General features: G+C 42.2%; 2 protein-coding genes across 3 annotated transcripts in view; one reads left to right on the top strand and one right to left on the bottom strand.

The window, feature by feature from the left end:
* The window catches only part of ZDHHC17 (zinc finger DHHC-type palmitoyltransferase 17), a 100,478-nt gene extending 93,643 nt beyond the window's left edge, over nucleotides 1–6,835 (bottom strand). The window contains exon 1 of one of the 2 annotated variants that reach the window (XM_010804732.4): nucleotides 6,635–6,835. In XM_010804732.4, coding sequence (XP_010803034.1) covers nucleotides 6,635–6,727 — 93 coding nt within the window. In that variant the 5' untranslated portion in view covers nucleotides 6,728–6,835. The remainder of the gene's footprint in view (nucleotides 1–6,634) is intronic. The other variant, NM_001206069.1, reaches the window with a different exon arrangement.
* Nucleotides 6,726–21,204, top strand: part of LOC132345377 (uncharacterized) — a 164,751-nt gene continuing 150,272 nt past the window's right edge. The window contains exons 1-3 of the mRNA XM_059887244.1: nucleotides 6,726–6,767; nucleotides 6,874–7,252; nucleotides 7,790–7,885. Of these exons, the coding sequence (XP_059743227.1) occupies nucleotides 6,726–6,767; nucleotides 6,874–7,252; nucleotides 7,790–7,885 (517 nt within the window). The remainder of the gene's footprint in view (nucleotides 6,768–6,873; nucleotides 7,253–7,789; nucleotides 7,886–21,204) is intronic.

Genomic DNA, 21,204 nt, shown 5'->3' with positions numbered 1-21,204 from the left:
TGTTCATCCTTCATTAAATCTTTCATAAATTAATAGATATTCATAATTAGAAAGTTGTTCTAAAAACCTGAACGAGGGTACAGTAACTTCTCAAACATTAGTTAATATTTCTCAGTTGACTGTTCCTAGTATAAAACAACTGAGAAAAAAACATAAGTTATCTGATATATATACAAAAAAACCCTTCAGGTATACTCAGCCCTACTGTTTCCATCTCCTCGATAATAATTGTCGATAATCAGAAAAACGGGCCTAAGACACTATAATATTCTGATTTATCAAAGAAAGATTCTATCATATTTAATATGTATTAACCCTAAAAAGTCAAAGTAATTCATTTGGCAAATCAACAACTGAGACAAAAACAAAAAATATTTTGTTAACCCTCTATAATTCAGGAAATTAAGTTTTTCATAATATCTCACAGAAAGTTCAAGTTTCACTCTACTTTCAAATTAGCTGCCTATAGCTCTATTTTAGGAGAAGGCAATATCACCCCACTCCAGTACTCTTGTCTGGAAAATCCTATGGACGGAGGAGCCTGGAGGGCTGCAGTCCATGGGGTCGCTAAGAGTCGGACACAACTGAGCGACTTCACTTTCACTTTTCACTTTCATGCATTGGAGAAGGAAATGGCAACCCACTCCAGTGTTCTTGCCTGGAGAATTCCAGGGACGGGGGAGCCTGGTGGGCTGCCGTCTGTGGGGTCGCACAGACTCGGACACGACTAAAGCGACTTAGCAGCAGCAGCTCTATTTTAAGGAGAATTTAACAGAAGATATCATCCTACAAATGTATAATTATTGCACTGGGTGAGAATTTTACGTGCAAATTTTGTAAATACAATACTGTCTTCAATCAATTTTTTAAATTCCACAGTTTAAACTATTGGATATTTTATTCTTAAATTATCTATCTGTAACAGAATCTAATTATAAAATAATATTAGAAATAGATGATGCTTTGAAAGAGAATTTCACATAACCTTGATATTGAAATAACATCTTTAAGGATTACGTGCCTGTTGGGAGTTCTGTTAAAGACTACATCTGTTAAAGTCTACATCAAGACACCTTAACTGACTAACCAACCCTAAGACACCCTTCAAGATACTCTCTAGAGGAAAGGAGGTCCACAATGCATTTAAAATTTTAACAAAATACACACTCACAGGTGCACCTTCATCTATCCAGAGGGGCCTGAAGGCCGCCAATTGATCTTTTGTTATTTTATAATGACTTACTCTGTGGTCTATCAAAGCATGAAGACCATACTTAGCTTTTCAATAAACCCTCTTAGATCAAAGCACACATCTTTAAGAAAATTGTTGTTGTTTTGTCACTAAGTCATGTCCAGCTCTTTTGTGACCCCATGGACTATAGCCCACCACACTCCTCTGTCCATGGGATTTCCCACCAAGAATACTGGAGTGGGCTGCCATTTCCTTTTACAGGGGATCTTCCCAACCCAGGGATTGAAGCCCATGTCTCCTGCTTGGAAGGTGGATTCTTTACTATTGAGCCACCTGGGAAGCCCTTGGTGTTGGTTTAGTTGCTAAGTCATGTCCAACTCTTTTTGAGCCCATGGACTGCAGCCTGTCAGGCTCCTCTGTCCATGGGATTCTCCAGGCAAGAATATTGGAATGGGTTGCTATTTCCTTCTCCAGGGGATCTTCCCAACTCAAGGCAAACCCGGGACCCCTGTATTGCAGGCAGATTCTTTACCAACTGAACTATGAGAGAATGGGAAGCCCTTAAGAAAATTAAATAGTGCAAAGAAACGTTTATAATAAAAAGCTGCCTGCCCATCCTCTCTTCAAACCCCAGACAACCAATTTTCTTTATCTTTACTAACTTATCACAACATTAACAGCTAACATGCATTGTGTTACCAAGTGCCAGACATAGAACTTTATATACGTTTTCTCATTTAATCTTCACAGCAGCTATTATGTCCCCATTTTAGTCTGGGAAACTGGAACACAGTACTCTGGAACTTGCCCAGAGTCACATGGGTAGCAAGTGGAAAACTAGGATTTGAACTGAAGCACTTGCAACCTATACACTCCTATACTTACCTACTGAACAGTCAGTCCACTCTTAATAAAAATTTTTGGGATAAGTCTCACAAATTAAATAAAAACAGTGATCAAAACAGTAAGATGGCACTTCTCACAATCAACTGCAATTTTTTTGTTCTACAGATCAGTAATTTTCAATTTTGGCTTTGCCACAGTTTATGAGGTCACCGATCAGTTGCATTTTCATTTTATGTATATTGACTCAGTGGTTACTATGCTTAAGGTATAGTATTTTTAAATCTAAATTACAAGTATATGGCCTATAGCTGAATTTTTGCTGAATAAAAAAAGGGATCAGATCCTAAAGACTGACAGAAAGACCTGTTTTGAAGGGAAAGAATGTGCCAGTAACCCATTAGAAAAAGAAAACCAATTTTCAGTACTTCAGTTTAATACTCTAAACAAAGAAAAAATGAGACATGAATATACACAAATGTAATGTGAAGCAAGAAAATTCAGCATTAAAAACAACGAGACACTAGAGAAAAGGCAGTAACAGAAGTTTTGAAATTGAGAAAGAAAACAAAAGGAAGCAATCAAGAGATGAAAGTTCTACGTAATCTAGGCAATCGAGTTCAAAGCTCTAAGTCAGCTCTTGCTGAAACAGAGAGCCCTTATGATAATGCTCTGCCTGAAGGGAGTATCATGGCCTCATCATATGAGAGAGCAGGGATGGCTTACTGAGGACGTATTAGCAAGTGAAATGGAAGGCTGGTGACAGACAGCAAGTCAGCTGGATCTACAGACCAACGTATGGTATCCATCTCTCCGCTTAAGTTAACCAGTTTAGATAACGGGAATCCAAACTTACTAACTGGCTACACTTCCTCTTTCAGCAGTTAGTTGGTTTCGGCTATCTTCCCAACTAGGTTATTAACTTCTGGACAGCAGAAGCTATTCATTACATTTTCACCCATAAAAGCTAGCACAGTGCTATGCATCTCGCAGAGAGATGATCAAGCCTATCAACCTTGAAAAATCACAACATACATCAGAACATTAAAGTTTGACGAAATCTGAAGACAGGATCTAGTCTAGCCTCTTTATCTTAAAAGCAAAGAAACAAAATATAATTTAAATGTCTACTAGCCTAAAGTAGAAGAGCTGGGATTAGCACCCTAATCCCCTGATAATCAGTTTATCTTTTTCCAAATAGCCTCTAATTTTTTCCATTAAAATAAAAGTCTATCTCATCAGAAAACAAAAGTCAACAGCATCAGTACTCACTTTACGTCCAGGCCCAAGGCCCTTTAGATTTGGTTGGCAGTCTACGTGCCTAGATCTGCGATGACTGCTTTATAAACATCATTCTACTTCTCACTCACAAGGACTCTAAGCGGTAGGTACTATGAACCTAATTTCATAAAAGCATAAAATGTAATTTGACCATGACAACAGTAAGAGGCAGAATCTAGATTTTCCATTTGTCACTAGTCTTGGCTTTTAACCAGTATCCTATACTGTTTCACATTGACTTTATCACGAATATCCCGAAGCCTCAAGATAAACAAATAATTAAATGACTTACTAAATGAATGGATTATTTAATTAACTGAAAAGTAAGGTTCTCTCACAGCAAATACTTCTAAAAAGGAGGGTTCATTGTTCATCTACTTACATAATCCCCTAAGAAAGGTTTTAACAGTGAGCAGTCTGCATATTAACAGATTTAAGGAATACTGTCTTTACCTCACAAATGATCTATTCAACAAATAGTGAGAAACAATTTTTGTGACACAGTGCTAAATTTGAACATAAAAAGTAAAATAAACTTGTTCCTGCAAGATCCTATTCCATTAAATTAAAACCCAAACAAGTTTCTAAACGATTTATCAAAATCAAATAAATATATAACACCACTCTCCTTCTGGTTGGAAAAAGGAGAAACATTAGCTGAGCACCTACAATGTGCCAGTTCTTAAAGCTCAACAAAGCTCAACAAAGCCTGATCCCTTAAGGCCAAATGAACTAGGCAGCATTTCCATTTTCTGATGAACAAACTGAGGCTTTAAGAGGTTAAGAACCTGTCTCAGGTCACTTGGCTCATTACTACAAATCCAGAATTGGAACCCAAGTTTGTCTAGCCAAAAGTCTGTGTTAGGCAAGCTAAAGGTACTATTATCCTATTTCTCACCAAAGCAAATAAAGGTTTGCTCAGTTTCTTTCCAAGGAAGAATGAAGACACTGCTTACTTTACCAACAAAAAAGGACACACTCTCACTTAATCCTTATTATAGCTTATTAAAATTATTACTTCATCCCATTATTAAAAATCATGAACCTAAAACTTAGAGAAGTAGCTTGCCCAAGAACACACGCAGAAATATCCCAGGTCTATTGCTTAGTCCTTAAGTCACATCCAACTCTTTATAACCCCATGAACTGCAGCATGCCAAGCTTCCCTGTCCTTCACTATCTCCCGGAGTTTGCTCAGACTCATGTCCGTTGAGTGGGTGATGCCATTCAACCACCTCATCCTCTGTTGCCCCCTTCTTCTTTTGCCTTCAATCTTTCCCAGCATCAGCATCTTTTCCAATGTGTCGGCTCTTCGCATACCAGGTGTGAATGCAAAACTAACCACAGGAAAAATGCAGAAGGACCATAGCTCTGGTATTAAGAGTTATGAGCTTGAGACTCAAAATACCTAAACTAAGCGAACCCCGTGTTTGCCAAGTAAAAAGGAATGGTAACTGTCATGTATTTCAACTTTCACTGATGAGGAAGTTGATGTTCTAGTTAAGAGTCAATTAAATGGTAACCTGAAGCCTGGTCTCTGAATTTCAAGCCTACAGGCCATTCCATTACACCAAGCAATCTCTGGATTTGTCGCCTGTTGAAATTATTCCTAAAGTACCAAACAATGAACTACTTCACAAAGCAAAAGTTTATGAAGAGAGAAGAGTTATGTTAAAACACACAGAATCAGTATTTATGTATTTAAAAATACTTTCACAGGAATAGGTGATGAGAAATATTCCTTAGCAACATTTTCAGCGCATCTTCTGAAAACTTTGTCTATTTCTTGATATAATTTTAGGGCCGGAAGCGTGAACTAAAAGAGAGATGTCTCCAATGCCAATTCTGAGAATTTTTTTTTACCATTTGGTAAAAAAAGAACGTTTAGTTTTATTGTACATCTCTGTTTGTTAGAACAGAATAGCCTTTTCACTGAGTGGCCCAGGTATATGCCTAAGGAACTGTCCCACTGTTTTTGATTAAGTCAAAGTGACAAATGAGAAGGTGATGAGTATTAGTATATAACATGGGTAAGTGCTTGTATTTATATTTTACTAAGTAATATAAGCATGCTATGGGCTTCCCTCCTGGCTCAGTGATAAAGAATCCACCTGCCAATGCAGGAGAGGTGGGTCGGATCTCTGGGTAGGGGAAGATCCCCTGGAGAACGGAATGGCAACCCACTCCAGTATTCTTGCCTGAAGAATCCCATGATCAGAGGAGCCTGGAGGTCTACAGTACAAGGGGTTGCAAAAAAGTTTGTACCGGACTTAACCGCTAAACAACAAACAATAAACAGGGTATAATCTCAACTGCAGAAATAAACAGAATCATTCTAATGCATGATAACCAGTTAGAGGCTTCCATGTTTGTTCAGCCTACCACAACACAGAGATTGTCTTCATCCCTTAAGCTCATAAAAACTATACGAGTTTTTCAGGAAGCTTTGCCGCTGCCCTCCGCACATCACTGTGGATCATTTAAAACCGGAATGCATCAAGAATCGCTTCCAGGCCTGAATGAGCACTACCTCAGTTATAAACTAAGACATAAACACGTACAGAATGCTACTTATCCTGGAGCGGAGCACTGTTTACTTACAGGGAAGATACTCATGTGATGGGAAAACGTGTTGCACTATCCTCTTCTGGCTCCTGCTCCCCGAAAAAACAAGATACTTTGACAAGCTACTGTGAGCGTGGGTCCATTCCCAAAAGTTTCGACCTCTCTTTTTAATCGTTTAAGGATAAACGCTAAAATACGGACATCCAAAACAAGGTGCCCCGAGGTGCTGCCTATGGCATAACAGGAAGGACATCACTTTGGCCAAGAAACTGTGTTTGTACTCTACACACCTCCAGAGAGCCAAATGGGAAGAATAGACACGGTCGTTCACTCTGGTGAAGGGAAACTGAAGAAATCAAAACCAAACGCGCTTCCTTCTCTCCCCACCCCCGCGGGGAAGCTTGAGCAGAACTAGGGAGCTCAAGCTGCGGTTCCAAACCAGTACCAGGCCCCCGTCTCCACCGGACCGGCAAGCAGCGCAGCGACAGAGGAGACCCGTCAACACCTCCACCTCTGCCCTCCAGGCACAGCCAGGGACGGCGTCCCAGAGCACGCCCCGGCCGGGCCCGCCCCGCTATCTCCTCCTCCGTTATCCGCTCACAGCCCGCTCGGGCCTGGATCTGCCTGCCCGCCCTCCCCAACTTCGGCACGCTCCACTACCCCACACACGCAGGCCACGGCCCAGCCGCGCGTCCGGGGGCGAAGGGCCGGGGGGACCGTGGGCCGAGGACTGCGCTCGGAGCCGTTCCTCACCTCTGGATGGAGAAGGGGCACGCAGCCCGCTTCGCTCTCGTACTCATCCGGGCCGTCCGCCATCTTGGTGTTAAATCCCTCCTCCCGCTGCATGCCGGGAGAAAGCGTTTCACCCTCGCGGGGCTCGGGCGAGGCGGAGGGCGAGCGCGAGGGCGAGCGCGAGCCCCGCCGGAGGCGACGCGGTCGCCGCCTCCTCCTCCCTTTCCCCCCGTGCCGCCCCCTCTGCCCCCGCCCCCTAGGAGCGCGCGGGTCCCTGCGCGCGTGCGCGCGTGTCGGGCCGGCCCGCGCGAGAGCGCGCTCTGCTGCACTGCGCCGGGGCCGGCGGGCCTGAGGCTCTGGGCGTGGGCGCCGCCGCGCGGGGGCGGGCCCTGGCCTCCTGCAGCTGTGAGCCTCTGGCTCCCAGGGGGATTCGGCCGCCCCGCAAGCCGGTAACCCGGTCCTTCACGTGGGAAATCTTGAGGCGGCGCAGCCACGAGGGCAGGGCTCCGGAGCCGCGCAGCCGGGACTCGGGGGCCCTGGCAGTCGGGATAGCCCACGCCAGCAAATCCCGCTGTCCCGATCCGAGACCCCCGGGACCCGTCCTCAGCGACCTGGGGTGCAGCCATCACCCCGCTCCAGGTACTAGCTTTGGGACGCTCAGGCTTGAATCCAGATGTGCATCGCTCCTGGAAAAAGAAAGACGCACCCCTTCCTCCGCCCTCAAAAAGATCGTCCCGCAGGGGTGCTTCCGGGGGGGACACCCCGGAAAACACGGATAAAGCTTGGGATTTCTTCCTGAAGAAGCCTTTTTAAAATGATCCCAAACTGCCGTCACCGGTCTTGAATCACGAATAACCACATTTAAAATGAACGCCCTCAAAACCCGCACGTCCCCATCTGCTACATTTTAATGTAATCCAGGAATTCAGAACTGAAGTTATTTAAACTGAATTCGCTGAAATGCGAACCAGAGAAAATGACTAAAGGCATTTTTAAACGGATATTAGGGCTCCATGGTGGGTAGCGGGGATTGGGTTTTAGAAATGTGCTGATGGCACTGTTATAGAAAAGTATTTATTAGCTATTAAAAATCGAAAATCTAAACTGCTCAGAGAACGATATAGCAAGAAGCATTATTTCGTAGGGATCCTGATACTAACCTGTTTTGTGTTAAAGCCAAATCAGGAAGAAGCCTGCAATCCGACAGTATCAGATTTATTTGTAATCAGGAGGGAGGGCACTCCAGAGGAAGCTTGGATACCGCTCAGAAAGGTAGGAGAAAGCATCTTCTGTGAGGTTTAGGTTCCCGCCAGAGGAGGTCTGTAGGGTCTGGGTGAGCGGGATCGGTTCTGGATTGGACGCTGTTTCTGAGGCGGGATTTGGGAAAGAGGGGTAACCCGGGATTGGATGCTGTCAGTGGGAGAGGGCGGCTCAGTAATTGGGTAGTCTAGTAATAAAAGAAAAAAGCAAAGTATGTCTGGGCATCATTGGCAAGAGAAAAGTATCTCTCGGAGCCGGGTGAATATGGCATTTTACAGACGCTGCATGGTTGGGGGTAAAAATAGGATCTCTGTTAACTTTGTGGCTGGTTTTATCAGTGTCTGTTCTCCCTGCACAGTTGCTTTTTCTCATTTTGGTCTGAGCTGATTTTCATTGTTTTGGTCCTGGCCCAAACCAAGAATTTTGGTTCTGATTCCTACACTTATTATGCAGAGTTAAACAGAATTAGGGTTCTGCTTTTGGTGCTCCAAACTGCTTTCAGACACATTTTAACATGGACAGAAATAATTCTTGCCACAACAATTCAGTTTTCCTCTTGTCCCATTAGTGTAGATAAGATCGAATTAGAGAACTAAAGGGAGTATGTGGAATTTGACATGTGTTTAACTTGGGGATGAGGTGCGGTTACTGACCAGAGTCCTTGGACCCTTTAATCAATAGAAATTGATAAGAGGCCAGGCTTCAGGCAAAGCTTTATTGGGACCCACATCAGGAGGAAGTGAATTCAAGTAACAAGTGCCCTTGCTTGCTCTCCCAGGAGGTCAGGCTGGTTTCTTAAATGGAATAAGTGTTGGGCTGATTGGTGGGATGGGCTGGGGGACAGGGGATTTAGGTGGTCTGCTCACCCCCTTGGTGGTACTGTGTGTAAGGGTGATACGAAATACTCTGCTCCCCACACCACCAAAATGGCAGTTGGTTTATGGCCTGTTTGTGTCTTATTTTTGACAATTGCCCTAGCTGCACGCGTAGTTAATTTTAGTCCCTTATGGTTTCTCTGTATTCTGCTGCTCGAGACTTTTGTCCAGGTACAAATGCAAGCAGTCTGATCGAGAGTCCCAGGTCCCAGTTAGCTCAGTGCTCTCATTCACTATGCTGGACCTCTGCCAGGTTTCCTGTTCAGGAGGATATTAAAAGAGAAAACTTACATGAGGGCTTCCCTGGTGGCTCAGATGGTAAAGAATCTGCCTGCAACACAGGAGATGTGAGTTTGATCCCTGGATCTGGGAGATCCCTTGGAGAAGGAAATGACAACCCACTCCAGTATTCTTGCCTGGGGAATTCCATGGACAGAGGAGCCTGGTGAGCTACAGTCCATGGGGTCCCAAAACATCGGACGCAACTGAACAACTAACACACACACACACACACACACACACACACACGAGGACTTTCACTAGGACAGTCTGGATGCGTGGTAACTTACAGGCCTAGACTGTGACCGGGCTGCTTTCATAATGGTCCATGGCAGTGCTGCCCCTGACCTCTTCCCCAAGCTCCTGTCCCATCACTGCACAGATGTATCCTGATTAGTTTACGTCCCCTACGGTATCAGATCAGGCTGCCAGGGTGGCTCAGCGGTAAAGAACCTGCCTGCAGTGCAGGAGCTGCAGGAGAGGCAGGTTTGATCCCTGGGTAGCAAAGATGCCCTGGAGGAGGGCATGGCAACCCACTCCAGTATTCTTGCCTGGAGAATCCCATGGACAGAGGAGCCTGGCGGGCTCCAGTCCATACGGTCACTAAAGAGTCAGACACAACTGAAGAAACTTAGTACACATGCATGCACGCTTGCAAGATATTAGATCAGCAACCAGGGGCTCCTCTCTCATTGACTTATTTATACCTAAGAACCAACTAAAGTTGGTTCAGCTGATTTATACTGCTTAGGAAACGTTCTTCTATCCAGATTTCCCAGGCTAGTCAGACCACCTGGGTTTGAATCCTGTTTCTGTCGTGTTTACGTTCTTCCCTACATATCTGAGTCCAGTTTCATTTCTACTCTTAGTTTCTGTTTGAGGACAGAGTATTTCTTCTTCTGTTTACTTTTCCTTTCCTTGAGGAAATGGTGGTGGAGACAAAAGCCCTGTTGAGGCAGATACAGCCTGCATGAGAAAACCTGGGTTATGTTATCTTTGCTGAAAGTTTATTCTAGCTCATATCTCTGATCTCTTTCCCATAAGGAAATGCCCTGAGACTTCAGATTGTCCCCCCATCTTAAAGTCCCAGAACTTTCACTTTCACTGTAAACCTCAGCTCCATGGTTCACTTTCTCTACCTCACCAGACTTTCTTGCAGCTATTTCTAGTAATGTACAACAGTCACAAAATGAAACACGAAACCAAACTAGGTTGGTTTCTCTGCCAATTAGTGTGAATCTCAGATATTTGCTGTCTTTATCAGTGTAGCTTGAGTTAGGTAGGTGGATGAAAGGGCACAGTTAAGAAGTAACCTCACTCATTCTTCTCTGCTTTGTTTTAGAGTATTATGCTCCTTTGTGTCCCTGTCTTTTTTTTATTTCTTTCTTTTTAACTTTAGGATATGTCACTTTCATTTTTTGATTGCTAAATTGGTGAATTTTCTAGACCTTTTTTTTTTTTTTAAACAGGTATTAAGGGAGAAAATCTGTAGTGCAGTTTTAACTGACCATCTGGACATTTCAAAAATCCCCCACAGCTGAAAGTTTTCCTCCATCCTCACTCAGCTTTTAATCCACTAATATAATTAGGTACTAGAGCAGGGGTCCCCAGTCTCTAATCTAATGCCTGATGATCTGAGGTGGAGCTGATGTAATAATAGAAGTTAAAGGGCACAATAAATGTCATGTGTTTGAATCATCCCCCTGACCCTGGTCGGTACAAAAATTGTCTTCCACGAAACTGGACCCTGGCACCAAAAAGATTGGGAACTGCTGTTCTGGAGACTATTCTCAGATTTCTGAACCTGAGAGTTCCCTGACACCTCCACCCCTTAGTGGTGAGTTTGGGTTCTTTCTACGATTGGTTACCTCATTCATTGCAAGACTTTTTTCCTAATTTCATCCCCTGAGATTGATCTCAAATTCAACTTTTGGGATACTTGCCATTAGATTAGTCAATTATGAGAAGACAGTGGGAACTACAGATTTCCAAACATACATACACACAATTTTGCATAAATATTAGAGAGTTCAGGACTTTCTCAGCATAGTCTATGGAGCCCAGGTTGGAAAAAAAAGAAAAATCCTGATTATGATAAATGATGACTCTAGTTCTTGACTAATAACTTTAACCTTTAAAGAACTTTGAGAAGTCATCTAGTTTATCCTGGGTTAAAATAAAATTAAAATAATTCTCAGTAAGTATATGGGCTTCCTTGGCAGCTCAGCAGTAGAGAATCTGCCTGCCAATGCAGGAGACACAGGTTCCATTCCTGGGCTGGGAAGATCCCCAACAGTAGGAAATGTTAACCAGCTGTTGACTTTTTTTGTGACTACACATACAGATCAAGTAACACCCTAGTGGATGTTCATTTAACTTGCTTTGAGACTCACTATGGTCTATTACAGAGAAGGCAATGGCAACCCACTCCAGTACTCTTGCCTGGAAAATCCCATGGATGGAGGAACCTGGTAGGCTGCAGTCCATGGGGTCGCTAAGAGTCGGACACGACTTAGCGACTTCACTTTCACTTTTCACTTTCATGCATTGGAGAAGGAAATGGCAACCCACTCCAGTGTTCTTGCCTGGAGAATCCCAGGGACAGCGGAGCCTGGTGGGCTGCCGTCTGTGGGGTTGCACAGAGTCAGACACGACTGCAGCGACTTAGCAGCAGCAGCAGCAGCAGGGTCTATTAGTCATTATTACTGAGCTCTGTGGATGAAAATATTCTGGTTGTCATTCTGGCCTTGCAGCCCATTATCACAATTATGTCCACTTTCCTTCTGTAGGTTAAGTGCTACCATCTGGCCTCCACTGTTTTGGATTCCTATCAATCCAAATAATGTTAAGGAACCCAGTCCCATAGCAGCATCTCTTCTCTGTCACCTGTAATGGATAACTGCCACTGGGCTTCTTGGAGATGTCAATGGTACCCTCATCACCGACTTTCTTACTGCCTTGGAGATGGGTGCACCCACCAGGCTCTTACAGAGAACATGGTCAGATGGTGTGTTCTTAGGTATAATATTATAAATTTTTCTTACATTCTAACCTCTCTGAGCCTTCGGACACCTTCCTCAAGGCAGTCAAGGCACTTCTAGAGTCTGTGCTTCATTTCCTGTACGTCTTCACCCTATCCAAGGTCTAAGGAGCCATCCTAGCAATATATTACTTAGCTCATGTGTCCTGCCACGTCATGAAACGTCCTTCCACGTCCAGATGGTTTTCAACCTCAGTGAGTTTTCTGCTGTCCTTCTTTGCCTTCCCTGGTCTGGCACTTTGAGGATTCACTCCTCCGTTCCTTCAGGTAAATAAATATTAACCAGGTCTTACAGATCTTTGTTTCTGTGTCTGGTACTTCATACAGGTTTACTGTAAGGTCTCCAGAAAAGGGAGGCTATTCTTAAGCAAAGCAGAGGAAGCTACTTGTACCAACACAGACTTCACAAGACATTTTGACAATTTCTCAGGCTTGTTCACCTAAATGCTACTGTTGGAAGTGTCAGGATTCTGCTTTTTCCCCTTCTAGGGCCCTGCCTTTAGCATAGAAGACTTGTCAAGACAGTATATTCAGTCTTCTGTGTAGCTCTGTGACCTTCCAGCTCAGTCCTGGATCTGATTATCAGCACAGTTTGCTTTGTGGATACAAAAAATAAGCATCCCTTTAAGTACTGCCTTAGAGGCTTTCTGATTTTCATAGTCTGCCTGGAGTTAAGTGCTGGTAACATGGGTCTATCCTTTCTTTAAGTCTTCATGCCCTGCCATGCATGTGTGCTCACGTAGCCCGCTTGGCTCCTCTGTCCATGGAATTTTCCAGGCAGGAATACTGGAGCTGGTTGCCATTTCCTTCTCCAGGGGACCTTCCCAACCCAGGGATCAAACCCATGACTCTTGAGTCTCTTGCACTGGCAGGCAGATTCTTTACCACTGTGCCGCCTGGGAAGAAAGTCTTCATGAGTCCTTAACAAAAATAAGTCAATCTACAGGTCTTATAACTGCCATTGTCTTCACACTGTTCAAGGGCCATCCTTAGTTCATAAACAAGTGCTTGACTTTCTACCTGTGATTTTGCACATGGTACTGTATATATGTAAGTGCCACTCTCTCAGTGCGTCCAACCCTCTCCTTCCCCCACCCCACCCCCCAGCCTCCAAGTCTTTCTGTTGTCTACGAGCATAGGTTTTGAGCTGGTCATCACTCTGGGTACCTGGAGCTTTGTCCTGATGAGAGCCTTTGGAGAGCTGTGTAAATTGTCCCTCAGAATTGTCAGCAGTGTCTGACATGGAGGAGTTGATGGTTGATTCTCTGGCTCTACCGTTCAGTGTCAACTCCTTCCACCTCGCAGTCTGTACCTGTGCTGAAACAGCTGGGTGGGCTTCTGGAGGCATCCCAGGTGGCGGTGGCACAGAATTTCTACAGCAGTAGCAAGAGATGTCCCAGGCAGTTGACACAGACCATGGCCAACCATAGTTGGCTCCAGCATAAATGGCTGGAGCAAAATGGTAAGCCAAGAAAATATGAAGAATGAATGAATATGTCTACATACATGTACATCTGACTTATTGTGATGATCAGACTATACCAGAATTATTTCTCTGTGTGCTGTCACAAGTCCTAGATGCTAAGTACTTTAAAAATAGGAACATGGGATAAATTGGTATTATGTGTCTCCTGAAATGATGCACTGAGAAGAAGCCAATGTCACTTCTGTGATATTCCTACCAAAAGTCATATCCTGAATCTAATCATGAAGCAGAAACATCTGACAAACCCAAAGTGAGGGACATTCTACAATATATGGCCTGTACTCCTTAAAAATGTCACTGTCATGAAGGACAAAGGAAGAGTGCGAAATTAGTCTGAGTTAAATAAAAATTGAATGCAATATATGACCCAGAATCTTATGTTGCTATAGCAGACAACGTATGTTGCTATTGGAACAACTGGCAAAATTTGAATACGATCTGTATAGTAGACAGTACTTTTGTATCAATCCACCTTCCTGATTTTAATCATTGCCTTATGATTATATGAAAGAATGCTCTTGTTTTTAGGCAATTTATGCTGAAGTATTTAAGTATAATGGAACGTTATGACAAAGTCTCAAAGAGAAAATAATAAAATGTTAATGTTTGAAGAATCTGGGTAAAGGATATATAGCAATTCTGTCGGAGAACGCAATGGCACCCCACTCCAGGACTCTTGCCTGGAAAATCCCATGGATGGAAAAGCCTGGAAGGCTGCAGTCCATGGGGTCGCTGAGGGTCAGACAAAACTGAGCAACTTCACTTTCACTTTTCACTTTCATGCATTGGAGAAGGCAATGGCAACCCACTCCAGTGTTCTTGCCTGGAGAATCCCAGAAACGGGGGAGCCTGGTGGGCTGCCGTCTATGGGGTCGCACAGAGTCGTACACCACTGAAGCGACTTAGCAGCGGCAGCAGCAGCAGCAGCAATTCTGTATTCACTTACCACAGCAAATCTGGTAAGATCTGAAATTATGTCAAAACAAAGAATTTTAATTTTAAACAAATGGATACTTATTTATTCACATATATGTATGCTGCTGCTGCTGCTGCTGCTAAGTCTCTTCAGTGGTGTACAACTCTGTGCGACCCCATAGACGGCAGCCCACCAGGCTCCCCCGTTCCTGGGATTCTCCAGGCAAGAACACTGGAGTGGGTTGCCATTGCCTTCTCCGACGTATATGTATATATGTGTATAAATGTTCGTGTGTAATTAACTAATTAATTATCAAGCACCCAGAGCAATGCTTGCTGTCATGTAGTAGGTTTTCAGTAAATGTTTTATCAATAGAATCATCAAAGGAGTGCTCTGAAACAAAGCAAGGGTGGGTTTCTATGTGATCCAACATTTCCTTTCCCCACTGTGATAATTCCAGACACAATGCTTAGGATTCAAGCTGTTTTACCATAAGCTACCACATAATTTCCAAATGCAAACTGTACTTTTTTTTTTTTAACTTTACAATATTGTATTGGTTTTGCCATACATTGACATGAATCCGCCATTGGTGTACATGTGTTCCCCATCCTGAACCCCCCTCCCACCTCCCTCCCCATCCCATCCTTCTGGATCATCCCAGTGCACCAGCCGAGAGCACCCTGTCTTATGCATCGAACCTGGACTGGTAATTCATTTCACATGTGATAATTTACATGTTTCAATGCCATTCTCCCACATCATCCCCCCCTTACCCTCCCACAGAGTCCAAAAGACTGTTCATACATATGTGTCTCTTTTGCTGTCTCACATACAAGGTTATCATTACTATCTTTCTAAATTCCATATGTATGTGTTAGTATACTGTATTGGTGTTTTTCATTCTGGCTTACTTCACTCTGGATAATAGGCGCCAGTTTCATCCACCTCATTAGAACTGATTCAAATGTATTCTTTTTAATGGCTGAGTAATATCACATTGTGTATACGTACCACAGTTTTCTTATCCATTTGTCTGCTGATGGAAATCTAGGTTGCTTCCAGGTCCTGGGTATTATAAAACAGTGCTGCGATGAACATTGGGGTACACGTGTCTCTTTCAATTCTAGTTTCCTCGGTTTGTATGCCCAGCAGTGGGATTGCTGGGTCATGTGGCAGTTCTATTTCCAGTTTTTTAAGGAATCTCCACACTGTTCTCCATAGTGGCTGTACTAGTTTGCATTCCCACCAACAGTGTAAGAGAGTTCCCTTTTCTCCACACCCTCTCCAGCATTTATTGCTTGTAGACTTTTGGATAGCAGTCATTCTGACTAGTGTGAAATGGTACCTCATTGTGGTTTTGATTTGCATTTATCTGATAATGAGTGATGTTGAGCATCTTTTCATGTGTTTGTTAGCCATCTGTATGTCTTCTTTGGAGAAATGTCTGTTTAGTTCTTTGGCCCACTTTTTGACTGGGTCACTTATTTTTCTGGAGTTGAGCTGCAGGAGTTGCTTGTATATTTTTGAGATTAATTCTTTGTCCATTGCTTCATTTGCTATTCTTTTCTCCCATTCTGAAGGCTGTCTTTTCACCTTGCTTATAGTTTCCTTTGTTGTGCAGAAGCTTTTAATTTTAATTAGGTCCCATTTGTTTATTTTCGCTTTTATTTCCAATATTTTGGGAGGTAGGTCATAAAGGATCCTGCCGTGGTTTATGTTGGAGAGTGTTTTGCCTATGTTTTCCTCTAGGAGTTTTATAGTTTCTAGTCTTACGTTTTGATCTTTAATCCATTTTGAGTTTATTTTTGTGTATGGTGTTAGAAAGTGTTCTAGTTTCATTCTTTTACAAATGGTTGACCAGTTTTCCCAGCACCACTTGTTAAAGAGATTGTCCTTTCTCCATTGTATATTCTTGCCTCCTTTGTCAAAGATAAGGTGTTCATAGGTGTGTGGATTTATCTCTGGGCTTTCTATTTTGTTCCACTGATCTATATTTCTGTCTTTGTGCCAGTACCATACTGTCTTGATGACTGTGTCTTTGTAGTAGAGCCTAAAGTCAGGCAGGTTGATTCCTCCAGTTCCATTCTTCTTTCTCAAGATTGCTTTGGCTATTTGAGGTTTTTTCTATTTCCATACAAATTGTGAAATTATTTGTTCTAGTTCTCTGAAAAATACCATTGGCAGCTTGATAAGGATTGCACTGAATCTAGATTGCTTTGGGTAGTATACTCATTTTCACTATATTGATTCTTCTGATCCATGAACGTGGTATATTTCTCCGTCTATTTGTGTCCTCTTTGATTTCTTTCACCAGTGTTTTATATTTTTCTATATATAGGTCATTTCTTTAGGTAGATATATTCCTAAGTATTTTATTCTTTTCATTGCAATGGTGAATGGAATTGTTTCCTTAATTTCTCTTCCTATTTTCTCATTGTTAGTGTATAGGAATGCAAAGGATTTCTGTGTATTGATTTTATATCCTGCAACTTTACTATATTCATTGATTAGCTCTAGTAATTTTCTGGTGGAGTCTTTAGGGTTTCAAACTGTACTTTAAAAGTGTACCTTGACCTAACATTTAAGGAGAAAATTACACTGATTCTCTACAATCTTTTTTAGAGGACAGAAGCAGAAAGAATACTTCCTAATTCATTCTAGTGCTAATTCACTAGCATTCCTCTAATATCAGGATAAGACAAAGATGTTATTAACACAAGAACAGAAGGATTCAGAGCAATTTCTCTCATGAATGCTAATGCCAAAATTCTAAACAAAATACTAGCAAATTGAATCCAACAATATATAAAAAGAAGTATGGCCTACAACCAAATTGGAATTATCCCAGCCACTCAGGTGATTCAATGGAAATCAATTAACATAATCCATCACATCAAAAGGCTAAAAAAGAGAAATAAGATCATATCAATAAATGAAGAAGAGGCACTTGACAAAATCCAATACCCATTCATCATAAAAACTCTCAGTAAATTAGCAATATAGGGAGAACTTCCTCAACTTGATTTTAAAAACTAAAAAAATGTATGATATAGCTAACATCATACTTAGTGGTGAGAAACTAGAAGCTTTCACACTAAAATCAGAAATAAGGGAAAGATATTCCCTCTTATTGCTCCTTTGAAACACTATATTGGAGATACTGGCTAATTCCATAGAACAAGAAAATGGACTAAAATGTGTACAGCTTGGGAAGGAAGAAATTAAACTGTCTTTGTTTGCAGATGGCATGATTGTCAGAGATTTTACAAAAAGAAACCCCCTGGAGCTAATAACAGATTATAACAAGATTGCAGGACACAAGATTAATACACATAAATCAGTTGCCTTCCAGTGTCAGACTTTATTTTTCTGGGCTCCAAAATCACTGCAGATGGTGACTGCAGCCATGAAATTAAAAAACGCTTACTCCTTGGAAGGAAAGTTATGACCAACCTAGATAGCATATTCAAAAGCAGAGACATTACTTTGCCAACAAAAGTTCGTCTAGTCAAGGCTATGGTTTTTCCTGTGGTCATGTATGGATGTGAGAGTTGGACTGTGAAGAAGGCTGAGTGCCGAAGAATTGATGCTTTTGAATTGTGGTGTTGGAGAAGACTCTTGAGAGTCCCTTGGACTGCAAGGAGATCCAACCAGTACGTTCTGAAGGAGATCAGCCCTGGGATTTCTTTGGAAGGAATGATGCTAAAGCTGAAACTCCAGCACTTTGGCCACCTCATGCGAAGAGTTGATTCATTGGAAAAGACCCTGATGCTGGGAGGGATTGGGGGCAAGAGGAGAAGGGACGACAGAGGATGAGATGGCTGGATGGCATCACTGACTCAATGGACGTGAGTCTGAGTGAACTCCAGGAGTTGGTGATGGACAGGGAAGGCTGGCGTGCTGCGATTCATGGGGTCGCAAAGAGTCGGACACGACTGAGTGACTGATCTGATCTGATCTGATACCTGCAGTGAAACAAGTAGAATTTGAAATTCAAAACACAGTGCAGTTTACAAGCATGAAATAACAAGGCATAAACACAACAAATATGTGCAAGTCCTATGTTAGGAAAACGGCAACCCTCTGAAGAACAAAATTAAAGAACTAAATAAATGGAGAGAGATTTCATGCTCATAGGTAGGAAGACTCAATATTGTTTTTCCCAAATTGATATATAAATCCAATGCAATCCCAATTGAAATCCCAGCAAGTTATTTGCGTTGATATTCAGTCGCTAAGTTGCATCCGACTCTTTGTCACCCCATGGACTGCAACACTCCAGGCTTCCTTGGACTTCACTATCTCCCAGACTTTGCTCAAACTCATGTCCGTTGAGTCAGTGATGCCATCCAACCATCTTGGCCTCTGTCACCCCCCTTTCCTCCTGCCTTCAATCTTTCCCAGCATCAGGATCTTTTCCAATGAATCAACTTACTGCATCAGGTGAAAAAAGTATTGGAGCTTCAGCTTCAGCATCAGTTATTTTGTGGATGTTGACAAAATGATTCTGAAGTATATATGGAGAGACAAAAGATAAAATAGTCAATACAACATTGAAAGAAAAGTACAAAGGTCAAGAATGACACTACCCAATTTAAGACTAACTATAAAGCTATAGTCATCAAGACAATGTTATTGGTGAAAGGCTAGACCAGTAGATCAATGGAACAAAACAGAAAGCCCAGAAACAGAGCCAGAAGTATATAGTCGATTTATCTGACAAATGAGCAAAGGCATTATGACAGAGCAAAAATACTGTTTTCAACAAATGGTACTGGAACAACTGGACATCCATGTGCACAAAAATAATAGTGAATCTAGACATAGACCTTATCGTCTTCACAAAATTTAACTGAAAATGGATGACAGATCTAAATGGAAACTATAAAAACTTCTAGAAGATAGCACAGAGAAAACTTAGATGACCTTTCTTATGGTGATGACTTTTTAAATACATCACCAAACGATGATACATTAAAGAAATAATGGATAAACCAAACTTAATAAAATTAAAAAACTTCTGCTCTGTGAAAAGTAATGTCATAAACATGAGAATACCAGCATCAGACTAGGAAAAAATATTTGCAACAGACACATCTGTTAAAAGACTATTACCCAAATTAAACAAAGAACTCTTAACATTCAACAAGAAAACAAATAACATGATTTAAAAATAGGCCACAGATCTGAATAGACACATTACCCAAGAAGATATACAGATGACAAATATACTTATGAAAAGCTGCTCCACATCATATGTCATTGCTGCTGCTGCTGCTAAGACACTTCAGTCGTGTCCAACTCTGTGCGACCCCAGAGACGGCAGCCCACCAGGCTCCCCTGTTCCTGGGATTCTCCAGGCAAGAACACTGGAGTGGGTTGCCATTTCCTTCTCCAATGCATGAAAGTGAAAAGTGAAAGTGAAGTTGCTCAGTCGTGTCCAACACTTCGTGACCCCATGGACTGCAGCCTACCAGGCTCCTCTGTCCATGGGATTTTCCAGCAAGAGTACTGGAGTGGGGTGCCATTGCCTCATATGTCATTAGGGAAATGCAAATTAAAACAACAATGAGATTTCACTACATACTTATTAGAATGGTCAAAATAGTGAACACTGACATCACCTAATGCCAGCGGTGATGTGGAGGAGTAGGCACTCTCATACCTTGCTGGTGGGAATACAAAATGGTACAGTCACTTTGGAAAATAGTTTGGCAGTTTTTTCCAATATGAATCATGCCATTACCATAAGATCCAGCAATCATGCTTGCTGGTAGTTATCCAAAGGAGTTGAAAATTTATGTCTACGCATAAAAGCCTTCATATGGATGTTTACAGAAACTATTCATAATTGCCAAAACTTAGAAGCAACCAAAATGTCCTGCAGTAGGAAATGGAAAACTTATATACATACAGACAATGGAATACTATTCAGTGCTAAAAAGAGCTAACAAGCCATTAAAAGACATTAAGGAAACTTACATGCATATTACTAAGTGAAAGAAGCTAATTTTAAAAGGCTACATATTATAAGATTCTAACTATATGACATTCTAAAAAAGGCAAAACTATGGAGACAATAAGAAGATCAGTGGTTGTTCAGGGTTGGGAGATGGCTACAGGTGAGAAAAATACAGGCAAAGCACCGAGAATTTTTACGGCATTGAAAATACTCTCTGATACTATCACAGTGCATACATGTCATTAACATTTGTCCAAACCCATAGACTACACTACCAAGAATGAACTGCAATGTAAACTGTGGACTTTGGGTGGTGATGTATGTCAATGTAGGTTCATCAGTTGTAAGAAGTACACCACCCTAAAGAGGGATGGTGGTATTGAGGGAAGCTATAATGTATGAGCACAGGAGATTTACGGGAAATCTCTGTACCTTCTCCTTCATTTTGCTGTGAACCTAAAATTGCTCTAAAAAAGTAAAAGTATTTAAATATGAAAAAAATGCACATTGAATTAACAGCCAATTAGGATTCAGTTCAGTTCAGTTCAGTCACTTGGTCGTGTCTGACTCTTTGCGACCCCATGAATCGCAGCACGCCAGGCCTCCCTGTCCATCACCAACTCCCGAAGTTTACTTAAACTCATGTCCATCGAGTCGGTGATGCCATCCAGCCATCTCATCCTCTGTCGTCCCCTTTTCCTCCTGCCCTCAATCCCTCCCAGCATCAGAGTCTTTTCCAATGAGTCAACTCTTCACATATGTTGGCCAAA

Source organism: Bos taurus, chromosome 5 (genome assembly GCF_002263795.3).
Source record: "Bos taurus isolate L1 Dominette 01449 registration number 42190680 breed Hereford chromosome 5, ARS-UCD2.0, whole genome shotgun sequence".
Classification (NCBI taxonomy): domain Eukaryota; kingdom Metazoa; phylum Chordata; class Mammalia; order Artiodactyla; family Bovidae; genus Bos; species Bos taurus.
The sequence above is the reverse complement of the archived record's forward strand: the minus strand, read 5'-3'. Positions and strand labels throughout refer to the sequence as shown.